We start from the raw sequence: 24,995 nt of genomic DNA on the forward strand, positions 1-24,995 counted from the left end.
CATTTGCTATAGATAAGGACAATACTTGGCCTAGAGTAGACACTCAACAAGGGTGTTCTTATCAGATGGCCACGTGGGCAAGTGCTGATACTGGTCCCCTGTTAGTAGCTGCACAGACCACAAACAGCCTGAGATGCCCTAAAGGTGGTTTCTTTATCTTTTAATATTTATTTAGAGAGTATGTTACCAAACTGATAAGGACTCCTTTTTTCTACATTCTAAAGTCTTCACCTGAAGCCACTTGGAGTTTTATCTGTTAGCTGCTAGTCTACTTTATAAGATTCCTCAGTGAGTGTGTCCATCAGAGTTCTCCAGAGAAATAGACCAATAGCATATGTACACACAAACACACACACACACACACACACACACACACACACAGAGACAGAGATTTTTTTGTTGTTGTTTTTGATTTTTTTTTTTTTTTTTTTTTGAGAGACACAGTTTCATCATGTTGCCCAGGCTGGTTTCAAACTCCTGGGTTCAAGTGATCCTCCTGCCTCAGCCTCCCAAAGTGCTGGGATTACAGGCATGAGCCACCAGGTCCGGTCTCTCTTAAGGAACTGACCCATGCAATTTAGGGGCTGGTAAGTCTGGAATCCACAGGACAGGCCGTCAGTCTGGAAACTCAGGAAGGATTTCTGTGTTGCAGTCTTGAAGCAGAATTTCTTCTAGAAACCTCAGTTTTTCACTCTAGGTCTTCAACTGATTAGATGAGGGCCACCGATATTATCCATCTCCTTTAAAATCAATTGATTGTGAATATTAATCACATCTACAAAATACTGTGTATTCACTGCAACACCTAGACTAGTGTTTGACCAAACAATCTGGCCCCATAGCCTAGCCAAGTTCACATGTAAAATTAACCATAATAGTGAGTTTTATGTCTTTATATTGTATCATGCCAAAGATACTTTTAAAAAAGTTTTTCTCATAATTTTTTCCTGTAAAAGTTTTAAGATACAGACCAATCTATTCTTGTTATTTGAAATGAGATACAGTGACAAGGTCCTGAGAGTATTTCATTAACATTTCTTATTGTAATTTGTCTGACAATTTATACTCCTACTCACAGTTTGTTAGAGTGCCCCTTTTTCTCACTTTATCTAGATTGTCTCTTTTAATCATGATTACCACCCCGTGAAACATTATTATTTCCCATCTATAGATAAGGAAGCCAAGAATTAGAGAGGTTGAGTGATATGCCCAGGAGTACACACCCAATAAATGGTATGCTCTCTTTCAAAACCAGTACTTTTTAGAAAGATTGTTCTGGCTGATTTGTAGAGAATGGATTGGGGAAGTTGCGCCAACCATAGAACTGGACCACTTAGGAAGCTACTGAGGTAGCCAAACGTAAGAATGATGGTAGCTTGAACTAGGGTGAAGATAGTGGGGATGAAGAGAAGTAGATGGATGTAGGAAAGATTTAGGAGGCAGAATTGATAGGACATAGAGATTGATTGGATGTGGGGGAGAGAAGGAAGGGAAGAGTCATGGATGACTCCCAGGTTTCTGGCATGGACTGCTGAGTAGATGTTTGTGCCGTTTCTACCAGGGAACTGGTGTGTGACTGGGTGATGGAGAGATGGCAAGCTGTGTTTTAGATGATGAGTTTGAGATGCCTGTGAGGCATACAAGTGGAAATGACAATAGGCAGTTAGATAATCGGGGCTGGTGCTCAGAATATAGGTCAGAAAGTTATCCCCTTACACGTAGTGATTGCCCTGGGAGAGGATGAGATCACCTAGGGAGAGTTGATGGAGGGAGAAAAGAACCAATAACAGATTCTTGAGAAATTTCAGTATTCACAACTGAAGTAAAGAAGGATTACCTAGCAAATGAAACAGAGAAAGATTGCCAGGAAAACAGGGAGGAAAAGGAAAAATGAAAGTGGTGTCCTCTGTCCCTTTCTTTTCTTTTCTTCTTTTTCTTTTTTTTTTTTTTTTTTTTTTGAGTGGAGTCTCGCTCTGTTGCCCAGGCTGAAGTGCAGGTGCGATCTGGGTTCACTGCAACCTCCACCTCCTGGGTTTAAGCGATTCTCCTGCCTCAGCCTCCCGAGTAGCTGGGATTACAGGTGCCCACCACCATGCCCGGCTAATGTTTGTATTTTTAGTAGAGACGATGTTTTACCATGTTGGCCAGGCTGGTTGTGAACTCCTGACTCCATCTCCTGACCTCGTGATCCACCCACCTTGGCCTCCCAAAGTGCTGGGATTACAGACGTAAGCCACTGCGCCTGGCCTCCCTCCTTTTTGATACCTTTCACTGTTTTGGAGGACATGGAATTCCAGAGAGGATAAATAAGTTTGTAAAGAGCTTAGCACAGTACCTGATACATAGTGCTAAATTTGGATGTTTTTAATTTTCTCTTTCCTTTTATGTTATTTTTTTTTTCTTTTTCTTTCATTGATGACTTTGTTGAGGTGAATACTGGGGTGATGATTAGAACAGAAACCAGACCAGGCACTGTGGTTCACACCTGTAATCCCAGCACTTTGGGAGGCCAAGGCAGGCGGATCATAAGGTCAGGAGATCAAGACCATCCTGGCTAACACAGTGAAACCCGTCTCTACTAAAAATACAAAAAATTAGCCGGGCATGATGGTGGGAGCCTGTAGTCCCAGCTACTCGGGAGGCTGAGGCAGGAGAATGGCATGAGCCTGGGAGGCGGAGCTTGCAGTGAGCTGAGATTGCACCACTGCACTCCAGCCTGGACAACAGAGCAAGACTCCGTCTCAAAAACAAAACAAAACAAAAGAACAGAAACCAGATTATATAGCAGGTGAGATGTGAGAGACCAAAGATAGCAAGTATAGTTGGCAGTTACAAAAAGTACTGAGATGTTTTTGGGGGAAGACAAGCCTAGACAAGAGGGCAGAGCACGTGGTAAGGTCTGAAGGTTAGACAAAGCTTGACACATTCAGGGAGCTATAAGAAGCTCCCTCTGCCTGGGCTGTGGGAATGGCAAAGGCAGTAGACGGGTATCGTTTAGGTAGATGTTGAAAGTCATATTAAGGAATTTGAGCTTCCTCTTAAGGGCAGATGAAGGTTTTCAGGCAGGGAGATGGGCATCATCAGATTATCATTCTGGAGGGACCACTCTGCGGTATGGAGAATGGACTGGATGGTGGTGGGATAAGCAGGGGGATAACTCACAGATGATGACTGCAGCAGTTCAGGTTGGGGGTGAGACAGCCCATACTCACGTGGTGCTGGTGAAAATGGAGAGGCATGGACAGATCTGAGAGATATGTGGGGAGTAGATGTGACAGGCCTGGGGGTTATGCAGATCTCGAGGAGGAGTCCAGCTTTACATCAGGTTTCTGGCCTAGGTCACTGTGGCTCATGGCAACATTTACTTAGCATAGGAACACTGGCAGGTTTACAATTTTTTGTTAGTATCAATAACTGTAAATATTCTTATACAAAAGCCTTTTATAGTTTCTTGCATTATTTCCAGGGGTAAATGTCCAGAAATTAAACTAGTAGGAGGAAGTTCATATGGATTCATATTAACATTCTGCCACAGAATTGTTTTTGATGTACCTTGCCACCGGCAGTTTTTTTTTTGTTGTTCTTAAATGAAGCAGTTTTGTACCAACCATGCCAGCTTTTTACATTATTTTACTCTCATTTTACAGAATAGAGTCTCAAATTTACTTTAATTTTTTTTTCTTAACCCATATCTCTCAAACTTTTTTTTTTCTTTCTTTTTTTTTTTTGAGACAGAGTCTCACTCTGGAGTGCAGTGGCACGATCTTGGCTCTCTGCAACCTTCGCCTCCTGGGTTCAAGGGATTCTCCTACCTCAGCCTCCCGAGTAGCTGGGATTACAGACATGCACCACCGTGCCCGGCTATTTTGTATTTGTAGTAGAGACAGGGTTTCACCATGTTGGCCAGGCTGGTCTCGAACTCCTGAACTCAAGAGATCCCCCCGCCTCAGCCTCCCAACAAACTTTTTAATAGGCTTTTTTCTTTTAAGCAGTTTTAGGTTCACAGCAAAATTGAGTGGCATGTACAAAGATATAGCCCCTGCCTGCCACCCCCATGCATACCCTCCCTCACTAGAATCATACATTTGTTATAATTGATGAGCCTACATTGACACATCATTATCACCTAAAGTCCATAGTTTACATTCAGGTTCACTCTTGGCATTGTACATTCTATGGGTTTGCACAAACTTACAGCATCATGTATTTACTATTATAGTATCACATAGAGTGGCTTCACTGCCCTAAAAATCTTCCATGCTCTGCCTGTTCATCTCTCCTTCCCCCTAAACTCTGGCAACAACTAGTTTTGTAAGAAACCACCAAACTGCCTTCCAAAATGGCTATACCATTTACATTCCCACCAGCAATGAATGAGAGTTTCTGCCGCTGCATATCCTTGATATCCATCAAGTATCCAAGCCAGTACTTATGTTTTCAGTGTCCTGGATTTAGGCCAGTCTAATGGGTGTGTAGTGGTATCTCATGGTTCTTTTAATTTGTATTTCCCTGGTGATATATGATGTGGGGCATCTTTCCATGGGCTTGTCATCTGTATATCTTCTTTGGTGAGATGTCAAAGTTACTGGCCCATTTTTAAAATAAATTTGTTTATTTTCTTATTGTTGAGTTTTTAAGAGTTCTTTGTATATTTGGGATAACAGTCCTTAATTCAATATGTCTTTTGTAAGATTTTCTACCAGTCTGTGGCTTTTAATTCTCTTGACAATGTCTTTTGCAGAGCAGAAATTTTTAATTTTAATGAAATCCAGCTTATCATTTCTGTCATTCATGGATTGTGCCTTTGGTGATACATCTAAAAAGTCATCACCAAGTCCAAGGTCATCTAAATTTTCTCCTGTGTCATGTTCTAGGAGTTTTATAGTTTTATAGTGTTGTTTTGTTTTGGTTTTGGTTTTTTTGTTTTTGTTTTTGTTTTGAGATGGAGTTTCACTCTTGTTTCCCAGGCCAGAGTGTGGTGGTGCAATCTTGTCTCACCAACCTCCGCCTCCCAGATTCAAGCGTTTGTCTTGCCTTATCCTCCCTAGTAGCTGGGATTACAGGCATGTGCCACCATGCCCGGCTCATTTTGTATTTTTAGTAGAGGCAGGGTTTCTTGGTGTTGGTCAGGCTGGCCTTGACCTCCCAACCTCAGGTGATCCACCTACCTCCCAAAGTGCTGGGATTACAGGTGTGAGCCACTGCGCGGCATGTAGGTTTTATCACTCCCAGGAGTCCTTAGCGCTTTGGAAATGGGAAGTGAGTTATGTAGTGCCTTTCATTTGCAGCACCCTGATTCACCACCATTGTGACGTATTTTGCCACATTTGTTTTCTCTATTTATCTATATAGACATACATACAAACATACACACATATATATACACAGACAAATGTACTCAGAGATAATTGTTTATATTTTTTAATCATTTGAAAATATGTTCAATATATCATGTCCTTTTATCCCTGAATACTTCAGTGTATATTTTATAAGAACAAGGAAATTAGCCAGGCGGGGTGGTGCACACCTCTAATTCCAGCTACTTGATAGGCTGAGGCAGGAGAATCGCTTGAACCCAGGAGGTGGAGGTTGCAGTGAGCCAAGATCACGCCACTGCACTCCAGCCTAGGAAAAAAAAAAAAAGATATGTAACCACAATATAGCTATCAAAGCCAGGAATTTTATTTACTTATTTATTTATTTTTTAGACAGGTCTTGCTTGTCACCCAGGCTGGAGTGTAGTGGCGCAAACACAGCTCACTGCAGCCTCGCCCTCCCAGGTCAAGCAATCCTCCCGCTTCAGCCCTTTAAGTCACTGGGACTATAGGCGTGCACTGCCACACCCAGCCAATTTTTACATATTATTTTCGCCACGTTGCCCAGGCTGGTTTCAAACTCCTGGGCTCAAGCAGTCCACCCGCTTCAGCCTCCCAAAGTGCTGGGATTACAGGCATGAACCACTTACTCCTGGCTTTTCAGGGAATTTTGAACATTGATCATATTCCATTTTGTCCATTGTCCCAATTAGGCCCTTTATGGCAATTCTTTTTCCTCCAATGCAGGATCCGCTCCAGGATCATGTATTATAGTTAGTTGTCATAGCTCTTCTCTCCTTTAATCTAGAATAGTTTCTCATTCAGTCTGTTTCTTATGACATTGAAATTTTTGAAGAATATAAGGCAGCTGTTTTATAAACTGTTCCTTGGTTTGGGTTTGTCTGATGTTTCCTCATGAGTGAAGCATGCCAAGCTAGAATACTACAAAGGGATATTGTACCTTCTTGTGGTATTTCATTCAGAGGCACATGAAATCCATCTGTCCTTTTCTGGTGATATTAATTTTTATCACCCATGCATGGTGGTGTACAGTTTCTTCACTATATAGTAACTGTTTTTTCCCTTGCAGCTAATAAGCATCTTTAAAGACACATTTTAAGATTATGTAAATATCTTGCTTCTCACATAAATTTTCCCTCTGGGTTTAACACATCTATTGATGAATCTTTCCTGAACCAGTCATAACTGTGGTGGTTGTAAAATAATTATTTTCCATTCTACCATTTTATCCACACTTATCAGTTGGCATTCTGCTGTTAGGAATGTCCCTCTCTTTCCCTCCCTAACAAAGTTATTTATTTGTTATTAGTATGTTTGCTTTTTTTTCATATAACAGTATATCTGGAAACCTTCATACTATGAACTTTATAGCAGTTCATAGAAATCTCCCTTACTTGTAGAGATGTATAATAATACATTTTATGTATGTACTGTGGGCTTTTTCCAAATAGTTTCCACTTTGGGGCATTTAGATAGGTTTTAATATTTTGAAATTATTTTTGTATTGTTGGAGTTGTATCTTCAGAGAAAATTCCTAGGCGTGGGACACTAGGCTGAAGGGAGTGTATATATTGGTAGTTTTATTTACTACAAAACTTAATTGGTAAGTTTGTCTTATTGGAATTCTACTACTGTATTGCCAAATTGCCTTTTAATTAAGCTTGTATCATTTGTATTTCCATTAGCAGTGTATGATAGTGCCAATTTCCCCACAACCTGTTTCAGCAAAGTACACTGTCAAGCTTTTGAGTTAATTCCAATTTGATGAGTGAGAAATGACGTCTCAGGATAGTTTTAATTTGCATTTATATTTTTTAAAAAGGGGTTGAACATCTTTTCATATGTTTAAGTGACTTTCATGTATTTTTTGTCAATTATCTTTTTTGTGAAATATTCCTATCATTTCACCATTTTTAAATAGAAGCTTTGGTTCAGTTTTCTTAACTGCTAGAAATCCTTTATCTCTTATACATATTGCCCCTTTATTTATGAGATATGTTGTAAATATTTTTACCCAATTTATTTTTTAAAATTTTGTTCATGGTGTTTTTTGAGAAAATTTGTATACCACAAAATTTACCCATTTAAAATGTACAATGTGGTGGTTTTATTATATTCACAGAGTTTTGTAACCATTACCACTATCTAATTCCAGAGTATTTTCAAGAAATTCCATACTCATTGGCAGTCATTCCTCCCTCTTCCCCCATATCCTGGCAACCATCAATTTATTTTCTATTTCTATGGATTTTTCTATTCTAGACATTCCATATAAACAGAATCATACAGTATATGGTCTTTTGTTTCTGACTTCTTTCATTTAGCATAATATGTCCAAGGTTCATCTATGTTTAGCATGTATCAGTTCTTCATTCCTTTTCATGGTGGAATAATATTCCATTATACAGATTCACCTCATTTTTTTATCCATTTATCAGTAGATGGACATTTGGGTTGCTTCCAGTTTTTGGCTATTATGAATAATACTGCTGTGAACATTCATATACAATTTTTTGTATGGACATATGTTTTTATTTCTCTTGGGTATAAGGCTACAAGTGGAATTGCTGAATCATATGGTAACTCTACATTTAACTTTTCAAGGAACTACTGTGCTATTTTCCAAAGCAGCCTCACTATTTTACATTCCCACCAACAATTTATGAAAGTTCCAATATCTCCACATCCTCACCAAGACTTCTTAGTATCTGTCATTTTTAATTTCAGTCATTGTAGTGCATATGAAGTGATACCTCATTGTGGCTTTTTATTAGAATTTCCCTAATGACTAATGACGTAGCACATCTTTTCATAAGCTTATTGGCTATTTGTATATCTTCCTGGGAGAAATGTCTATGGAAAATCTTTGCATATTTTTAATAGGGTTGTTTGTCTTTTTATTGTTGACTGATAATAGTTATTTACATATTCTGGATACTAGATACTAGAGCCTTATCTGTGAGGTGTTTCCCAATCTGTGGGTTGTCTTTTGACTTTTTTATAGTGTCCTTTGAAGCACAAAAGTTTTTCATTTTGATTGTCCAACTTGTCTATGGTTTTGTTTGTTTGTTTGTGTGGGTTTTTTGTTTGTTTGTTTGTTTTTTGCTTGTGCTTTTGGCATCACATCTCAGAAATCATTCCCTAATCCAAGGTCATGAAGGCTTACATCTATGTTTTCTTCTAAGAGTTTGTATAATTTTTAGCTCTTACACGTGGGTCTTTGATTCATTTTGAGTTAATTTTTATATATGGTGTGAGATATAGGGGTCCAACTTCCTTTTTTGAGGGAGTGTGGGGGGAAGTGGCTATCCCAATTGTCCTAGCACTATTTATTGAAAGGACTATTCTTTCACCATCAAATTATCTTGGGACCCTTGTCAAAATAAATTGGCCATAAATGTAAGGGTTTATTTCTAGATTCTCAATTCTGTCCATTGATCTATGTGTTTATCCTTATGCCAGTATCACATTGTCTTAATTAGTGTTGTTTTGTTGTAAGTTTTGAAATCAGTGCAAATCTCTAATTTTGTTCTTCTTTTTTAAGATTCTTTTGGCTATTCTGGATCCTTTGAATTTTTATGTGAATTTTAGGATCAGCTTGTCAATTTCTGCAAAAAAACAAAACAAAAAAACACCAGGATTTTGGTAGGGATTACATTGAATCTGTATCACAATTTGGGAAGTATTGACATCTTAACAATATTAAGTCTTTCAATCATTGAACATGGGATATCTATTTACTTAGCTCTTCTTTCATGTCATTCAACCATGTTTTGTAGTTTTTAGAGTATAAGCTTTGTACTTCTTCTGGTAAATTTATTCCTAAGTATTTTATTATTTTTCATGCTATTACAAATGGAAGCATTTAAAATTTCATTTTCTGATTATTCATGTATAGAAATACATGGTTTTTTATGTTTATCTTGTATCCTGCAACCTTGCTGAACTCATTTATTAGTGCTATTTCTGCTTTTGGCCACACAAGTTTTCTAAATGTGTTCAAATTTTCAACCTTTCCTGTGACCCTAAGTTAGAAGGATTTCCCTGTATCCAGGTTATAGTGGAATTCACTCATTTTTATAATACTTATGAAGTTCGATAGGTGACTTTTGCTGTTGTTTATTCTTGAGGTTAAAAAATATTAGAGAGTGTTTTAAAACTAATTGCAGATTATTAAAGAAATACCTTGGTGAAATGAAAATAATACTGAATTTGAAGTAAAAAAAATCTGGGTTGGAGTTCAGACTATTCTGTTTATCAGCTGTTTGATTGTAGGCAAGTCATTTAGCTCCTTAAAAAAATAACCTACAAAATATTCCATCCACTTCATAGAACTACTCAAAGGTTCAAAATGGAAAGTGCTTTGTGAACTATTAGGCCTTCTGCCAGTATAAGCTACTTTTATTTCTTAACAGTAATTATTAAACATGTTTCAATCCTTCTCTTTCCTTTAGGAGATTTACCTAAGATACAGAAAGGTGCAGTAAGGCCACAGCCCTCGAAGGGGACCCATGTATAAAAGCCGTTTATTAAGTATACACAAAGAGGTTTTGTTATTTTTTCCCTGTTGTTTTTCACCCTTCATTCCTCTGGAGTGACAGAAATACCCAGAGAGAAAAGACCTTTTATTTCCTGTAAAATACAGAAAAGTTCCAAAGCATTTTAGGGATTAGCTCATTAAAATGGAGAAAAATAAACCAAGTCCTGGAGAGCCAACACAAAGAAGGCAGCAGTCCCAGGGTCTGATGAAAGAGCCGTCATCTACCTCATCCCTCCCTCTACCGCAGGGGTCCGGAAGAAAACATTGGAAATGTGATTGTTTCTGAAACTCCTCATGGCAGATTTTGGCAATAAAACCTTATTTTCCTATCCAAAAGAAAAATCACAGGGTTCTCCTTATGTGAGTGAGAGTATGTTTATGGGTGTGTATAAATTAACACACCCATAACAGTCCTAGCTTGGGTTGCTTTTTCCCATCTCTCACTTGAATTGCATATCCCTCTTTTCAGTTTCCAGGGTAGCTCTGCCAGTCAGGAGTTCCCAAATTTAGGGTATTTTGACTTGCAAAGTATAATGAAATCATTAAATTCATCAGTTGCTCAACTGACAGCTTTGGAGCCAGAAAATCTAGCTTTGGGTCTCAGCCTGGACAACTTACTGGCCTTGGTCAGGCCAGGGGTGATGGCTGCTGAGTGCTCCCACATGGCTCCTGGCAGGTGCAGAGTTCTCAGCTAATGGCAGTGCCTCTGATTGGCTCTTAGTAGTTGCTGTGCACTTGCTATAAATATGCAATCAATTTATTGTAAATAATCAGAATAATGCTATTTTTAATTTTAAACATTTCTGAAAATATTAATACTAGCCTTCTGTTTAGAATTAGGAAAGATGTAGAATGCAGTTATATTAGTCCATTCTCACACTGCTATAAGGAAATACCCAAGACTGGATAATTTATGAAGAAAAGAGGTTTAATTGACTCACAGTTTTGCATGACTGGGGAGGCCTCAGGAAACTTACAATCATGACAAAAGGCTCCTGTTCACAGAACAGCAGGAGAGAGAATGAGAGCCAGCAAGGGAAATGCCAGACACTTATAAAACCATCAGATCTCATGAGAACTCATTCACCATCATGAGAACAGCATGGGGGAAACCACTCCCATGATTTAATTACCTCCCACAGGTCCCTCCCATGACACGTAGGCATTGTGGGATTACAATGCAAGGTGAGATTTGGGTGGGGACACAAAGCCAAACCATATCATTTTGCCTGTGGCCTCTCCCGTATCTCATGTCTTCACATTTCAAAACATAGTCATGCCCTTCCAACAGTCCCCCAAAGTCTTAACTCATTCCAATGTTAACCCAAAAGTCCAAGTCCAAAGTCTCATCTGAGACAAGGCAAGTCCCCTCCACCTATGAGCCTGTAAAATCAAAAGCAAGTTAGTTACTTCCTAGATGCAGTGGGAGTATAGACATTGGGTAAATACACCCATTCCAAATGGGAGAAATTGGCTAAAACAAAGGGGCTACAGACCCCGTGCAAGTCCAAAATCCAATAAGGTAGTAATTAAACCTTAAAGTTCCAAAATGATCTCCTTTGACTCCATGTCTCACATCCAGGTCATACTCATGCAAGAGATGAGCTCCAGGGCCTTCAGCAGGGTACAGCCCCCCTCTTGGCTGCTTCCATGGGCTGGCATCAAGTGTCTGTGGCTTTTGCAGAGCACAGTGCAAGCTGTCAGTGGACCTACAATTCTGAGGTCTGGAGGACCGTGGCCCTTTTCTCACAGCTCCACTAGGCAGTGCCCAGTGGAGACTCTGTGTAGGGGCTTCCATCCCACATTTCCCTTCCACACTGCCCTAGCAGAGGTTCTCTGTGCATGCTTCGTCCCTGCAGCACACTTCTGCCTGGACACCCAGGCATTTCCATACATCTTCTGAAATCTAGGCAGAGGTTCCCAAACCTCAGTTCTTGACTTCTGTGTAGCCGCAGGCTCAACACCTCATGGAAGCTACCAAGGCTTGGGGCTTGCACCCTCTGAAGCCACACCCAAGCTGTACCTTGGCCCCTTCTAGCCATGGCTGGAGCAGAAAGCAAGGTACCAAGTCCCTAGGCTGCACACAGCAGGGGGGTCCTGGGCCCACAAAATCGTTTTTCCTACTGTCTCAGGGCCTGTGATGAGGGGGGCTGCTGTGAAGGTCTCTGGCATGCCCTGGAGACATTTTCCCCATTGTCTTGGTGATTAACATTCAGCTCCTCGTTACTTATGCAAATTTCTGCAGACAGCTTGAATTTCTCCCCAGAAAATGGGTTTTTCTTTTCTACTGCATTGTCAGGCTGCAAATTTTCCAAACTTTATGCTCTGTTGCTTCTTGAATGCTTTGCTGCTTAGAAATTTCTTCCACCAGGCCAGGAGCAATGGCTCATGCCTGTAATCCATAACTTTGGGAGGCCGAGGCAGGTGGATCACGAGGTCAAGAGATCAAGACCATCCTGGCCAACACATGAAACCCCTTGTCTACTAAAAAAATATATATATGTACAAAAAGTTAGCCAGGCCTGGCAGCACGTGCCGGTAGTCCCAGCTACTCAGGAGGCTGAGGTAGGAGAATCGCTTGAACCCAGGAGGCGGAGGTTGCAGTGAACCGAGATTGCACCACTGCACTCCAGCCCGGGTGACAGAGCGAGACTCTGTCTCAAAAAAAAAAAAAAAGAAAGAAAGAAATTTCTTCCACCAGATACCGAAAATCATTTCTCTCAAGTTAGTTCCACAGATCTCTAGGGCAGGGCCAAAAAGCCACCAGTCTCTTTCCTAAAGCATAGCAAGAATGACCTTTACTCCAGTTCCCAGCAAGTTCCTCATCTCCATCTGAGACCACCTCAGCCTGGACTTCACTGTCCTTATCACTATCAGCATTTCGGCCAAAGCCATTCCACAAGTCTTTAGGAGGTTCCAAACTTTTCCACATCTTCCTGTCTTCTGAGTTCTCCAAACTTTTCCAACCTCTGCCCATTACCCAGTTCCAAAGTCGCTTCCACATTCTCTGGTATCTTATAGCAATGCCCCGTTCTACTGGTACCAATTTACTGTATTAGTCCATTTTCATACTATTTCACTTATTGTTTCATATTGTTTCATATTGTTTCACTATAAAAATTTTCTAAGAATGACATCAATCCAAGTGCCACAATGGGGAAGATTACTGTTTGTTTGTTTTTTTTTAAGTAATAACTACTTTTTCTAAAAATGATACATGCTCTTTGTTTTTTAAAAATCAAGCTATATAGGAAAGATCAAATATATGCCACCAGTCACCTCAGACCTCCTGGCCCAGAAATAGCCAGTATTGACACTTGCTGAACAATTTTTCTCTGCATATATACAGATCAGTATACATTAGGAGACAGAAGAGAAAAAGAGAAAGGAAGAAAGTGATAAATTTGACAGAGTAAAAATGAAAAGCTACTCTGTGATAATATATCATAAAGTCAAAACATAAATGTCAAAGAGAAGAAAATATAGAAGGAGTTCTTTAAAAATCTGGATAAAAAAGACAACTCAGTAGAAACATGCACAGGACAGGAACATACAGTTTACAGAAGAGGAAACATAAATGACCAATAACCATACAAAAATAATCCTCGGACTCACTCGTAATTAAAGAAATGCAATTTAGCTGTCTGGCCATTGTGGCTGGAGCCCAGTATGGGTCATAGGAGATGAAGCTAAGAGCAGCATGTGGCTGGGTTATGATTGTGCATGTGTGCGTGTGTGTGTGTGTGTGTGTGAGAGAGAGAGAGTTCTCAGCCTCACTCGTAATTAAAGAAATGCAATTTAGCTGTCTGGCCATTGTGGCTGGAGCCCAGTATGGGTCATAGGAGATGAAGCTAAGAGTGGCGCATGGCTGGGTTATGATTGTGTGTGTGTGTGTGTGTGTGTGTGTGTGAGAGAGAGAGAGAGAGAGAGAGAGAGAGAGAGAGAGATTAATTTCTGGAACAATACAGGAAACTGATTAGCTGTAAGGCTGAGAATGGGGAGAAAAAGAGGGTGAGGCAGGTAGAAGGGGGAAGGAGTATTTTTAATTTCAATTGTTTATTCTTTTCCACCACTTAAAATTTTTGAAGATTATATGCAGGTAATACCCTTATCATTTAAAAATCTAATGAAGTTTTAAGAAAACACATACTTGCAACCAAACGAAGAAAATATAAGCCCTGAGGTATCTATTTTGTTGCTAATGCTTATACAGAGTAGTGCTTTTTCTCCCCAGCTCTTTGGAGGAGCTAAAATTGACAACTGGAGAGCTGCCACTGAGGACTTTCTCTGACTATTAAAAGAAACTAGCTTAGTCCAGGGCCCTCAGAACTCAGTTTTCCAATGCTCTCTGCTCCCAGTGACTTCCTGTTCATCTAATCCCCCAGGGATTCCCAGCTCCATCTTTTTCTTAGCCAAGGTTCACCAGCTGCCCCAGCCTCCAAGGTGTGTGTAGCCACGAAAGGCTTCCCTGCTGGGCAGAGATGGGAGAGGGAAGGAAATGGCAACCTGGGGCTGCAATGTGACCCTGTCTTGCGTAAGGGTGTCAGCTCAAATTTGAAGAGTGAAATGACCAGTTTTGGCAGGATGAGAAGGAAAGCTATGCAGCTTCACAACTAGTCAGTTATAAAAGAAACAGCAAGCTCACACCTCCAATGACAAGTGGACTTCAACTTCTGTTGAATTAAGGCACAAACTTGAAACCAAGCAGACTCATAGACTCTTGGTGGACGGCACCATAACATCTTCTCTAACCACCATCTGCTGCTTTTCTCTCCTTTATGGCATCCCTCTAAAGCATTTAGAAGCTGCTAAGGCATCCACATGTTAGCACCTCACTCTTCCATCTAGGCAGCCCACTGCATTTCTAGACAGTCTACTCTTTCACAACCTCTTTCTCTGACCATTAAATAGCTCTTCATTACATTGATTAGAAAATCATCTTTCTGTAACTTCTACCCTCTCAATAACCAAGTGTTAGACTAGAAAAGTATGCAGTTGGGAATTATAGGCCTTAGTCTGAATCTCTGTTCTGCCACTGACCCACAATGTGACCTTCAACCAGTAGCCTAATATCCTGGCGGCTTAATTTCCCCTTCTGTAAATTGGGCTGTTCACATCACTTTCAATGGTCATTTTGAGACTGAGTGAACCTGTGAGTGGTAAACTTCACTTAGTACCACACATGGCAGAAGAAGATGCTGAATCGGTGTCAGTTCCTTCCTTCCCTGTGTCCCTCCATTGCTCGCCCTCAGCTGTACAAAGAGATCCTGGCTGTGACTAAGTTGAAGAATTCTATTGTCTCCTCCCTGAGTGTTCTCATCTCCAGAGTAAATACATCCAGGCTAAGTCCACAAATGTACCTTGATCTTCTTGTGTACTTACTCTCTACTTTGCTGTAGGAGAGATTTTGCTCTGTCACTGAACCCCTAATTATTGCAGAGTGGGGGGAAAATATATTTCCCTCACCCCCAAGACCCACCCCACCCCCAAGAGCTGGGATTCTACACTCAGACTCCTCCCAGGGTTTGAAGTTGAGTGTTCAGATGATGGGGTCTGCCTGCAGAAATAGAAGTATCTCTCATCCTTTTCACTAGTCATCAAGCTTTCTCTTTAGGAAATATTACACATTTTACAAATCCAAGGGGACAGGCCCAGTTAGATAAAAGTCTGCCAGTTCTGGCTCTGGCTGCATCTATTGACAGCTTGATTGGCACTGAGGAATCTGTGGTTTCCCCCAAACACACACACAAGGCACCAGGATGGAACAGCTGCTCTGTGCCTTGGCAGGGGTTGAGGTCCTTGGTCTTGTGGATGAGTTTGTTTGTTTTTTCTTAATTAATGACCTTGTTCAATGTGGGATATTAGAGGTTTTTTGTTTGTTTTTAACCCAGTCCAACATGCCAGCACCCCAAGGGATTTGGGGATATTAAACATTCCTCCTCAGCTTCAAGATGACAGTTGATAAATGTAACCATAAGATACTAAAAAGAACAAAGGACATGAGGGGAAATGGAAGCCCTGGGGAGATTAATAAATCATGAGGAGAAGGAGTGAGTGTGGCCAAACTATGGAGCCCCCGCGAGGCCCATTACTTGATCTCTTGCAAAAATCCAGGAGATGCAAGCAGGATGCCTATAATTCTGTTAACTGTGATTCCTAGTCCTTAAATGCTCTCAGATGCATGTAACAGGGTATTTATATTCCCTTAGCAAATGAAGCATTGTTCGCAATTGTGAACAATGGTTGAGTTTGGAAAGACAGTGTAGTCTAATCACTAGCTTTGTCAACATCCTTTGTACTCACTCCCTAAGGAAGCCTTACTGCCCAGCATGTGCTGTGGTTCTCAATCTGTGTCACCCTGAGCCCTCATGTTCCATGGAGGTTCTGGGGCAGCCAGCTGGGAGCAGGTAGTCAGACTTCCAGGCCCCATCCACCTACTTCTGTGAGAGCAGCTGTTCTACTCTTTCCTGCTGTGTATATTAGAGAACCACAGAAGATTTTGTTTGGGTTCTTCTGCCCCAAAAAAGAAACTTGAAAATCAATGGTGCCATGATGTTTGCCTCCTTTTACAAGTTGCTTCTTTCACTCAGTGGTATGTTTTTGAAATATAACCATGTTAACATATGTAGATGGAGTTCAATCAAGAACTTGTAGAATAAACCACAATATGTTCATTCCCCTGCTGATAGATATTTAGGTGGTTCCCCATTTTTTACCATCTCAATTAATGCATCAGTGGAGGGCATTTTCAACACAGGCAATGGGCGGTGCCCATTAAGCTGAAGAAGAAGGGAAGGACAGCAGGAGGGGTGGATGACTAGTGAGAATGTCAGGGGGCAGTGGAGTAGATGTGCATGGATGCAGCAGATCCAGGGCCTCCCAAGAGTCAAAATGGGTCTGTGAGCTGGAGGATCCAGTGGTAGCACAGAGTGGGCGATGATGAGGTCTGGAGTGTGACCCGGGGACTGGGCAGCTGAGAGTAACGAGGAAAGTAAGTCTGTTAGAAACCTGAGAGGCCAAGGTGTTAGCTGGGTCGTTTGCTGGACATTTCCATTTGGTCCTTCAGCTACACTCTGCATCCTTCGCAGCCCTATTCTGTGCCCCAGAGGCTGACCTTTAATTACCATCTCAGTGCCCTTTCCCTCAGACTGAGAGGTACACAGCCTGGACCAGGGACGACATGGAGACAGAGCATCCATTCCTCCAGCCCCTCCCTTCAAGGTCCCTGCAGGTCGGCTGCGTCTCTACTGAAACTCACTGCTCATTTCCCTACAATTCTTCTTTCTGGGTATAGCAAATGCCCCCAGCACCTTGTCTTGGGACCCAACACACTCACCTTGGATTTCCTCCATGCCAGGAATCATTTTATTGACCTCTTTTCCTCTATTAACCTGTTTACATGTGCCATCTCTTTCTTGCCTGATTGAGTACAGGCCAATCTCATGGATACTGAAATCTTGGGAAATGATGACAAGAGTAAGGGTAGATAGGAAGTTAGTTAGCTGGGTGCAAAAACCTAATGAGGGGTGGTGTCTGTAAATCTGCATAAAATGCAAACTATCCTACATTTTTGTAGTTCACATGTGAGCGCCTTTAAAACTAAAATTCCTGCCTAATTTTTGGGGGGAATTCCTAGTGTTAGCACAATATCTGGCATGTAGAAAGCATTTAAAAATGAAAATAAGTTGAATTGAATAGGAATGAATTAAATTAAATAGAATTAAATTGAATTTTACTGAATAAATGAGATGCTAATTTTGCTCATTTTAGACATCATGGGTGCCCCCCATCAAATCCCCTTCCCTCTAGCTTATGGTTTTTAAAAGCTTCATGAACATCAAATAAATTACATTAGGGATTGAGTTTCTGAAGTGAATAATGAATAATAAATGTTTGCTTATGTTAGCATCTCATGTAGAAAAATATTTAAGTCATGAAAATTTTGTGATAAATTCAAATCCCTTTAAGCTTTCAGGACCCACTTTCTTTTTTTACTTTTTGAGACAGTCTTGCTCTGTCACCCAAGCTGGAGTGCAGTACACGATCACTGCTCACTGCAATCTTGATCTCCCAGGATCAAGTGATCTTCCCACCTCAGCGTCCTGCGTAGCTGGGACTACAGGTGTATGGCACCACCCCTGGCTAATTTTTTTTTTTATTTTTTAGTAGAGACAGGGTCTCACTATGTTGCCCAGGCTAGTCTCAAACTCCTGAGCTCAAGTGATCCTCCTGCCTCAGCCTCCCAAGGTGCTGAGATAGGCATGAGCCAGCGCACCCAGCCTGACTCACTTTCTTGATATTGTGTGTATTTTGCTCTTGGAAAACTTTGCTTTCTGTCTCCATGGCAAAAAAACAACTTACAGTGGTTTCAGAACATGTAATTATTCATTTGAAAATAATTTTGTTAGACACATATCTATTAACATTTTCTTGAATTTATAATACTGAATAGGAAGAAACAAAATATAAAATCTTTCTTGTTTTAGTTTTAATCTAAAATACTATATGTCTTTGCATCATATGAGTTAAAGCTTTTCTGGCATTACACAGTGATTGTTCTCTTCAAATAACAGATCGTAGCGATAGTAGGGGAAAAACAAAGTAAACATGGCTCAATTTGCATTTGGTATTCTTTTGGAGCGGGTGAGTATTTCCTCTCTTTTTTCCTTTCTCCAAACACTACACAAGTAATAATTTGACTCTATCCCTGTGGCTCCTATTGTCTATACATACATGAAGTTGAATTTCATAGTGCCCGTTATTTGAAAAACATTTCAAGTCAGAGCTTAAGACTGGGCCTTTCATGCCAAATCAAGGACAGTGGCTAATTTGGGGTTGCCAAAATCACATATTCAATTTATATTAGATAATAAGAAAAGTTGCTTTAAAGCAAAGGGTATTGTTGGCACTTATGAATAAGAAATTCTGATTATTCTAATACAGCAATAAAAATTATTACCTACAATCTTATTTTGGAGTAGCCCCATCATAAAAAGTCCGGAGCCAGTAGCTCGGCAGGTTTTAGCATGTGACAAGTAAGGTGACAGTCTAGAGTCGAAGATTCTATCTCCACCCTGATTATAGTCTCAGAAATGTATTCAGCTGGTCATAAGAGGAGGAAGGACTGCATGGTCCAGACTAGAATGCTCAACTGGGATGACTCGATCTCCTGTGCCAGCTCCCGTGGATGAATCACAGCTCCTGAGGACCGAATCGGGGTTCCCTGGGGAGTGTGCTGGCATCAGATAGTGATGTCTCCCACCACTGGCTAGGATCGGAGGAATGGCAGCACTCAGGACATGATAGAAACAGCAGAATTTGAAGTTAGAGGATCAGGGTCAGACTCATCTCTATCTCTTATTAGCTGTGAGATATCGTACTCACCCATTCAGCAATCTTAGTTTTGTCATGTATAAAATGATGATAACAATTATCAAGAAAATTAAAATTGGTATCACAAATAAAAAAGAATTAAAGTGCAGCTTACATCTTATGAATTGCTAGTGTATTTTGCCTATCCCAACCTAGTGTTTTCCTTTTTTAAACTCATAGCATTTTATCTTTTTGTGTGTATGTGTGTGTGTGACAGGGTCTTGCTCTGTCACCCAGGCTGAAGTGCAGTGGCATAATCATACCTCATTGCAGCCTCAACCTCCTGGGCTCAAAGCAATTCACCCACTTTAGCCCTCCCAAGTAGCTGGGACTACAGGCACATGACACCATACCCGGCTAATTTTTGTATTTTTTGTAGAGACAGGGTTTCACCATGTTGCCCAGGCTGATCTTAAACTCCTGAGCTCTAGCTATCTACCAGCCTCAGCCCCCCAAAGTGCTGGGAGTACAGTTGTGAGCCACCATGCCTGGCCTACTCATGGCATTTTAGTATTCTGTCACTCTTTTGGCAATTAATTGTGAACTACCTACTGACTCACATTAGTGTATTATCTTACTTCACCATATTTTATTTTTTGTACTGCCCACACTTTCTAGCCCATGCCTGTCCTATAGTAGGCGATCCTAAGTATGAATGAATGTAAACAAGTTACTAATAGTATTTTAAAACTCAAATGCTGACAGGGAGATGAGTAGTTACTTTTTATTTGAAAGCATGTATTTTTCATGTTATTTGAAAGGATTATTGTGATTTTATGTTCATAAGATCATAGTTTTTTGTTTGTTGTTTAAAAACTATTTTTTTTTTTTTTTGAGATGGAGTCTCTGTCACCCAGGCTGGAGTGCAGTGGTGCAATCCCGGCTCACTGCAACCTCCACCTCCCAGGTTCAAGCGATTCTTGTGCCTCAGCCTTCCAAATAGCTGGGACTATAGGCATGCACCACCACACGCGGCTAATTTTTATATTTTTAGTAGAGATGGGGTTTCACCATATTGGCCAAGCTGGTCGTGAACTCCTGACCTCAAGTGATCCAGCCACCTTGGCCTCCCAGAGTGCTGGGATTACAGACATGAGCCACCATGCCTGGGCAAAAACATTTTAGTGGACTTTATTTTCAAGGAACTGAGCTGCTTTCTGTGCTTGGGCAACTCCCCTGAGCGAGTTTGTAGAGGGTGCAGGCAAATGGGCTTGGTGGCACAGGCACAAAGAAGAAGTCTGTATTTCTGTGGGGAGACTGCTGACACCCATGGATAGGTCCCACTTTTGGGGCTGACTGGTAGGCAGGGCACGGGACTTGTCCGCTTTCTCTGCACAGCATTGACACCTTCTATCCATCTCTTTACTTCTTGTAACTCCCTCTTCCTCTTTGCTGACACTGACTCAAAGGATCATAGACGTTTAATGATTTGCTTAGTGACAGGCCCTGGCCATAGCACTGAGCCATCTGGATTCATTGTTCAGTGTTCCCTCCACTACTCAGTCCTTTTAAAATCCAGCTCTCCTGCAAGTTGATTTCACTTCCACATAAATCATTTCTTCTAGCTTGCTGGAAAGTTCCTTGGCTTTCTGCTTATCTCTGCAAGGACAGTTAGTTCCCTGTTGCTGCTGCCAAGTATGTAAACAACATGTTTCTTCTTTCTGTGGTGACAGGCACATCTCATCATCCTGAGTAGAAGCCCCTCTCAAGTGGAGGCAGCAGACTCCGCACACATCGTCGCCCACGCTGCTGTCGCTTCAGGGAGACACGAGCACCATGGTGAGAAGAATCCTTTTCTCCTCCTGTCTCACAGGCACCTGGGTCTATAAAGGAGCTGTCTTCTAGATGGGTTAACAGGTGAACAGAGCTGCGACACAGGCCTGTTTTATCTGATCATCTGCAGCTATGCTACTCTGCTGCTTTCCTCAGAGTCCTTTGGTTTCTCTCCCCTTCTAGCGTTCTTCTAATCTATTATTCTGAAATACAGCTAATCTCTATGCAAACGTAGCTGTTAAGAGCCCCAGAGCATCTGTACTGGGCTTACAGGGAAATCTGCTCTGCTTTCAGAGGTGATCTATTTTTAAAGATTGTTGTGGCAACAGCTTTGGCCTCTGGGCCAGCCGGCCTCCAGACACTGTCAGGGCTGAACTTTCCATCAGGATGAACTTACACGGCTTCAGGATTCCAAAAGGAAGTTGCCATTTATGGCTCATATGGTTTTTCTTGTCCCCGCATAATAGGTAGAGCATCAAGCTTAAGGAATTGTTTAATCCACCATCCTGGGCTCAGAGCACACAGAGCATACAATGTGCCTCCATTGGCAGAAAACACATAGTACTAATGATTTTTTTTTTTGGTCATAATATTCAGAAATGGAGTACAATTCATAAAGAAAACCTAGGGGTGTATTCCAAGATATCAAATAAAAATAATTACGTACTGAATAAAATAAGGTCCACTGTGCCCAAAAGCATAAAATCAACATCTGGAAGGCATGGGGTTGATTCAGGAAGCAGAAGTTACGCTAAAATGAGGCCAGCACATGGGAGAAGGTGAAGGGAAAGCTTCAATGAGCAACCTGGTCCAAAAAGATCCATGGGCCAGGCAGGGAGCTTCAGTCCCCAGAGGAACTGATGAAGGGGGCATCGGCGTTTATCCATCTGTCCATCACACCTTGCAGATCTCTCATTCTGACCTGCTAGAGCTTGAAGCACCTTTTTAGATCTGGAGGAGCCTGTGTAAGGATGGAGAGAGGAGACAAGTGACCTTTCTTGTCCCCGCTCCTAGAACATTCCACACTAACCATCAGGTTTGCTTGTTGGTGCCTAAAATTCATGTAATAGGAGGAAAGTACTTTCTATTCCATACCTATTAATAAAACACTTAAAATACATGTTTGATGGAAACTCCTAGAATAGCAAGTCACAAATCTAAATGTCTACAGGAACCAAGCAAGCAATGTGAGTGAAGCAGGTGGTTATCAGAAACCAGCAGCAGCAGCAAGCATAGTTATAAATGGCAGCTAACTGATGGCTATAGTATGAGAGAGACAAAACAGAGTGGTGAGGACTGTGGCAAACTAAAACCCATACCTGCTACTTAGCTCCAGCCCCTGGCAGCCATGTGGAAGGGAGGCTTATATTAGCAGAGCTCCTTTTTTAAGAGAAGGTAGAAATTTGGAGTTTTATTGGAGAATCTTCAATTTTTTTTTAATTATTTTTTATGTTTTTAAAGACAGGGTCTCACTCTGTCACCCAGGCTGGAGTGCAGTGGCGCAATTATAGCCACTGCAGCCTCAAACTCCTGTGCTTAAGTAGTCTTCCTGCCTCAGCCTCCCAAGTAGGTGGGACTACAGGCACACACTGCTTGCACCCAGCTAATTTAAAATTTTTTTTTTAGAGACAGAGTCTTGCCCAGGATGGTCTCGCATTCCTGGCCCTAGGCTACCCTCCCATCTCGGCTTCCCAAAACTCTGGGATAACAAGCATGAGCCACCACAGACCCAGTCCAATTTTTAACTGATGGTAACTAACTGAAATATGTTTAAGACTCTGAGTAAGTCAAAACAAGTGTGAAGGCTGGATCCGTGACTTTTGACCTGGAAAGCAAGAGTGTCAGGTTGCTGTCAGATCTTTCCTGTTTTCCGTGGGGGTGTAAACTGGCAGAGTAAGGGGAGGTGGGTCCATTCCTGAATGAATACCAAACAGAGAGGAGGCTAAGGCCAAAAGACCATCTTTTTGCCTAGAGGGATTCTGGTTTCCAGCACTTGACCCAGTGCTCAGTGTACTCACTGCAGGTATGAATTGAGTGGGACCTAGTGAATCTGTGCCGTAGAATGCTATTGTCCCATAGCTGTGAAGTTAGGCCACTCTGCTTTGCGTGACTTACAGAATCAGAGGCAATCCAATTTTAGTTATATATTTTTTAAAAGTTTTCCAGTCTAACTATAGCACACTATTGCCTTCTCTTAATTTGAAAATGATAATAATACCTATTTGATACAGATAATAAATATATGATAATTAAATGACCTCACACAGTTATAATATTAATAGCTACTGCTTATATATGGCATACCAGCAACGGTTCTCACCGCATTACATTTATTAATTCAGAAATCCTTGCAACTCGATGAGATAGGTACAATTATCCCCATTTGTTGGATGGAGAAATTGAGGCACCCAGAGATGAGGTAATTTTTCCAAGGACCCATAAGCAGTGAGTGGTAAAGATATGAACCCAGGCAGCCAACCACCCCAGAGGCTCTTTACGCCATGTCACATTATAGGGTCTGGCACTGCACATGTCTCCTCCATCCTTAGGCCCACCAAAGAATCCGTGAAGTGTGGGGCAGAAAAGGGACACAGCAAGAATGAAGGCAGCCCAGAGAGAAGGGTTTGGAGTGCCAATGGGAAGGCCTGGGGCCCAGGAACATGTGGAGAATCTCAGCTCCAACCTGCAGCAGCTGAGGGCATTTGGTGACGTGCACCCAGAAAGCTCACTTGCCAGTCAGAATTGAAATATGTGAGGAACCAGTTTGGGAGGCCAAGATGGGTGGATCACATGAGGTCAGGAGTTCGAGACCAGCCTGGCCAGCATGATGAAACCCCATCTCTCCTAAAAAATACAAAAATTAGCCGGTTGTGGTGGCGCACACCTATAGTCCCAGCTAGTCAGGAGGCTGAGGCACGAGAGTCACTTGAACCTGGGAGGCAAAGGTTATACAGTGAGCCAAGATTGTGCCACTGCACTCCGGCCTGGGCAACACAGCAATACTCTATCTCCAAAAAAAAAAAAAAAAAAAAAAATGTGAGAAACATAGAGGAGATGGGTAAGAAGACGACTTCTCCCAGGCACAAGGAGTTGGGACTGATAGTTTTACAAATTGGGAAAGGGGGTGGCTTCTGCATTAGGCCTGGAGGACTGGTTGCTTGAAGCAGAAGCAAAAGATGACTAAGAGGCTGGGCCCAGTGACTCACACCTGTAATCCCAGCACTTTGGGAGGCTGAGGTGGGTGGATCACGAGGTCAAGAGATAGAGACCATCCTGGCCAACATGGTGAAACCCTGTCTCTACTAAAAATACAAAAAAAATTAGCTGGGCGTTGTGGTGCACACCTGTAGTCCCAGCTACTCAGGAGGCTGAGGCAGGAGAATCACTTGAACTCTGGAGGCAGAGGTTGCAGCGAGCCGAGATTGTACCACTGCGCTCCGACCTGGCGACAGAGCGAGACTCGGTCTCAAAAAAAAAAAAAAAAAAAGATGAAGAGACTCAGGAGCAAGCAAGAATCATAATAATGACAGCAACAATGACAGTAACAACCATAGCAGCAGCACTTGGGCACCTCTTGTATACAGGTGCTGGTACTTCCACAGACATGCTCATTGAATCCTTTTAACAACCCTTGGAGGCAGGACAGGACCTTCCATTTTACAGATGAGTTCACACTGCCACCTCTTCGTACCAGAAAGTACCATGAATCCGAGGGACCTACTGTTTCTACTCTTTGCTCTACCCCAAAAGGACCAAGTCCCCATCAGTCTGTATGGTGCTCCTAGGCAGGCCCTTGTCAGATTCAGTACTTATCAACCAGAAGACACTTGAACTGTTTATCACCCTGATGCTGTTAGGAAAAAAGCTTACTGAGGCCTTAAAGGTGAGTAAATGCTAAATGAGGAGCCAGGGCAGAGAAGCAGTGAGCTAGAAATAAATGCTGATTGTCCTGCAGCAACATGAAGTCCTTGAAC

The 24,995-nt window shown here is 41.6% G+C and overlaps 1 protein-coding gene across 1 annotated transcript in view; it reads left to right on the plus strand.

Annotated features, from left to right (window-relative positions):
* LOC105479405 (tetratricopeptide repeat domain 23) overlaps nt 1-24,995 on the plus strand; it is a 111,003-nt gene that overhangs the window by 51,048 nt on the left and 34,960 nt on the right. The window contains 1 exon segment of the mRNA XM_011737337.3: nt 20,922-21,027. Coding sequence (XP_011735639.2) covers nt 20,922-21,027 — 106 coding nt within the window.

Source organism: Macaca nemestrina, chromosome 7 (assembly GCF_043159975.1).
Source record: "Macaca nemestrina isolate mMacNem1 chromosome 7, mMacNem.hap1, whole genome shotgun sequence".
Lineage (NCBI taxonomy): Eukaryota > Metazoa > Chordata > Mammalia > Primates > Cercopithecidae > Macaca > Macaca nemestrina.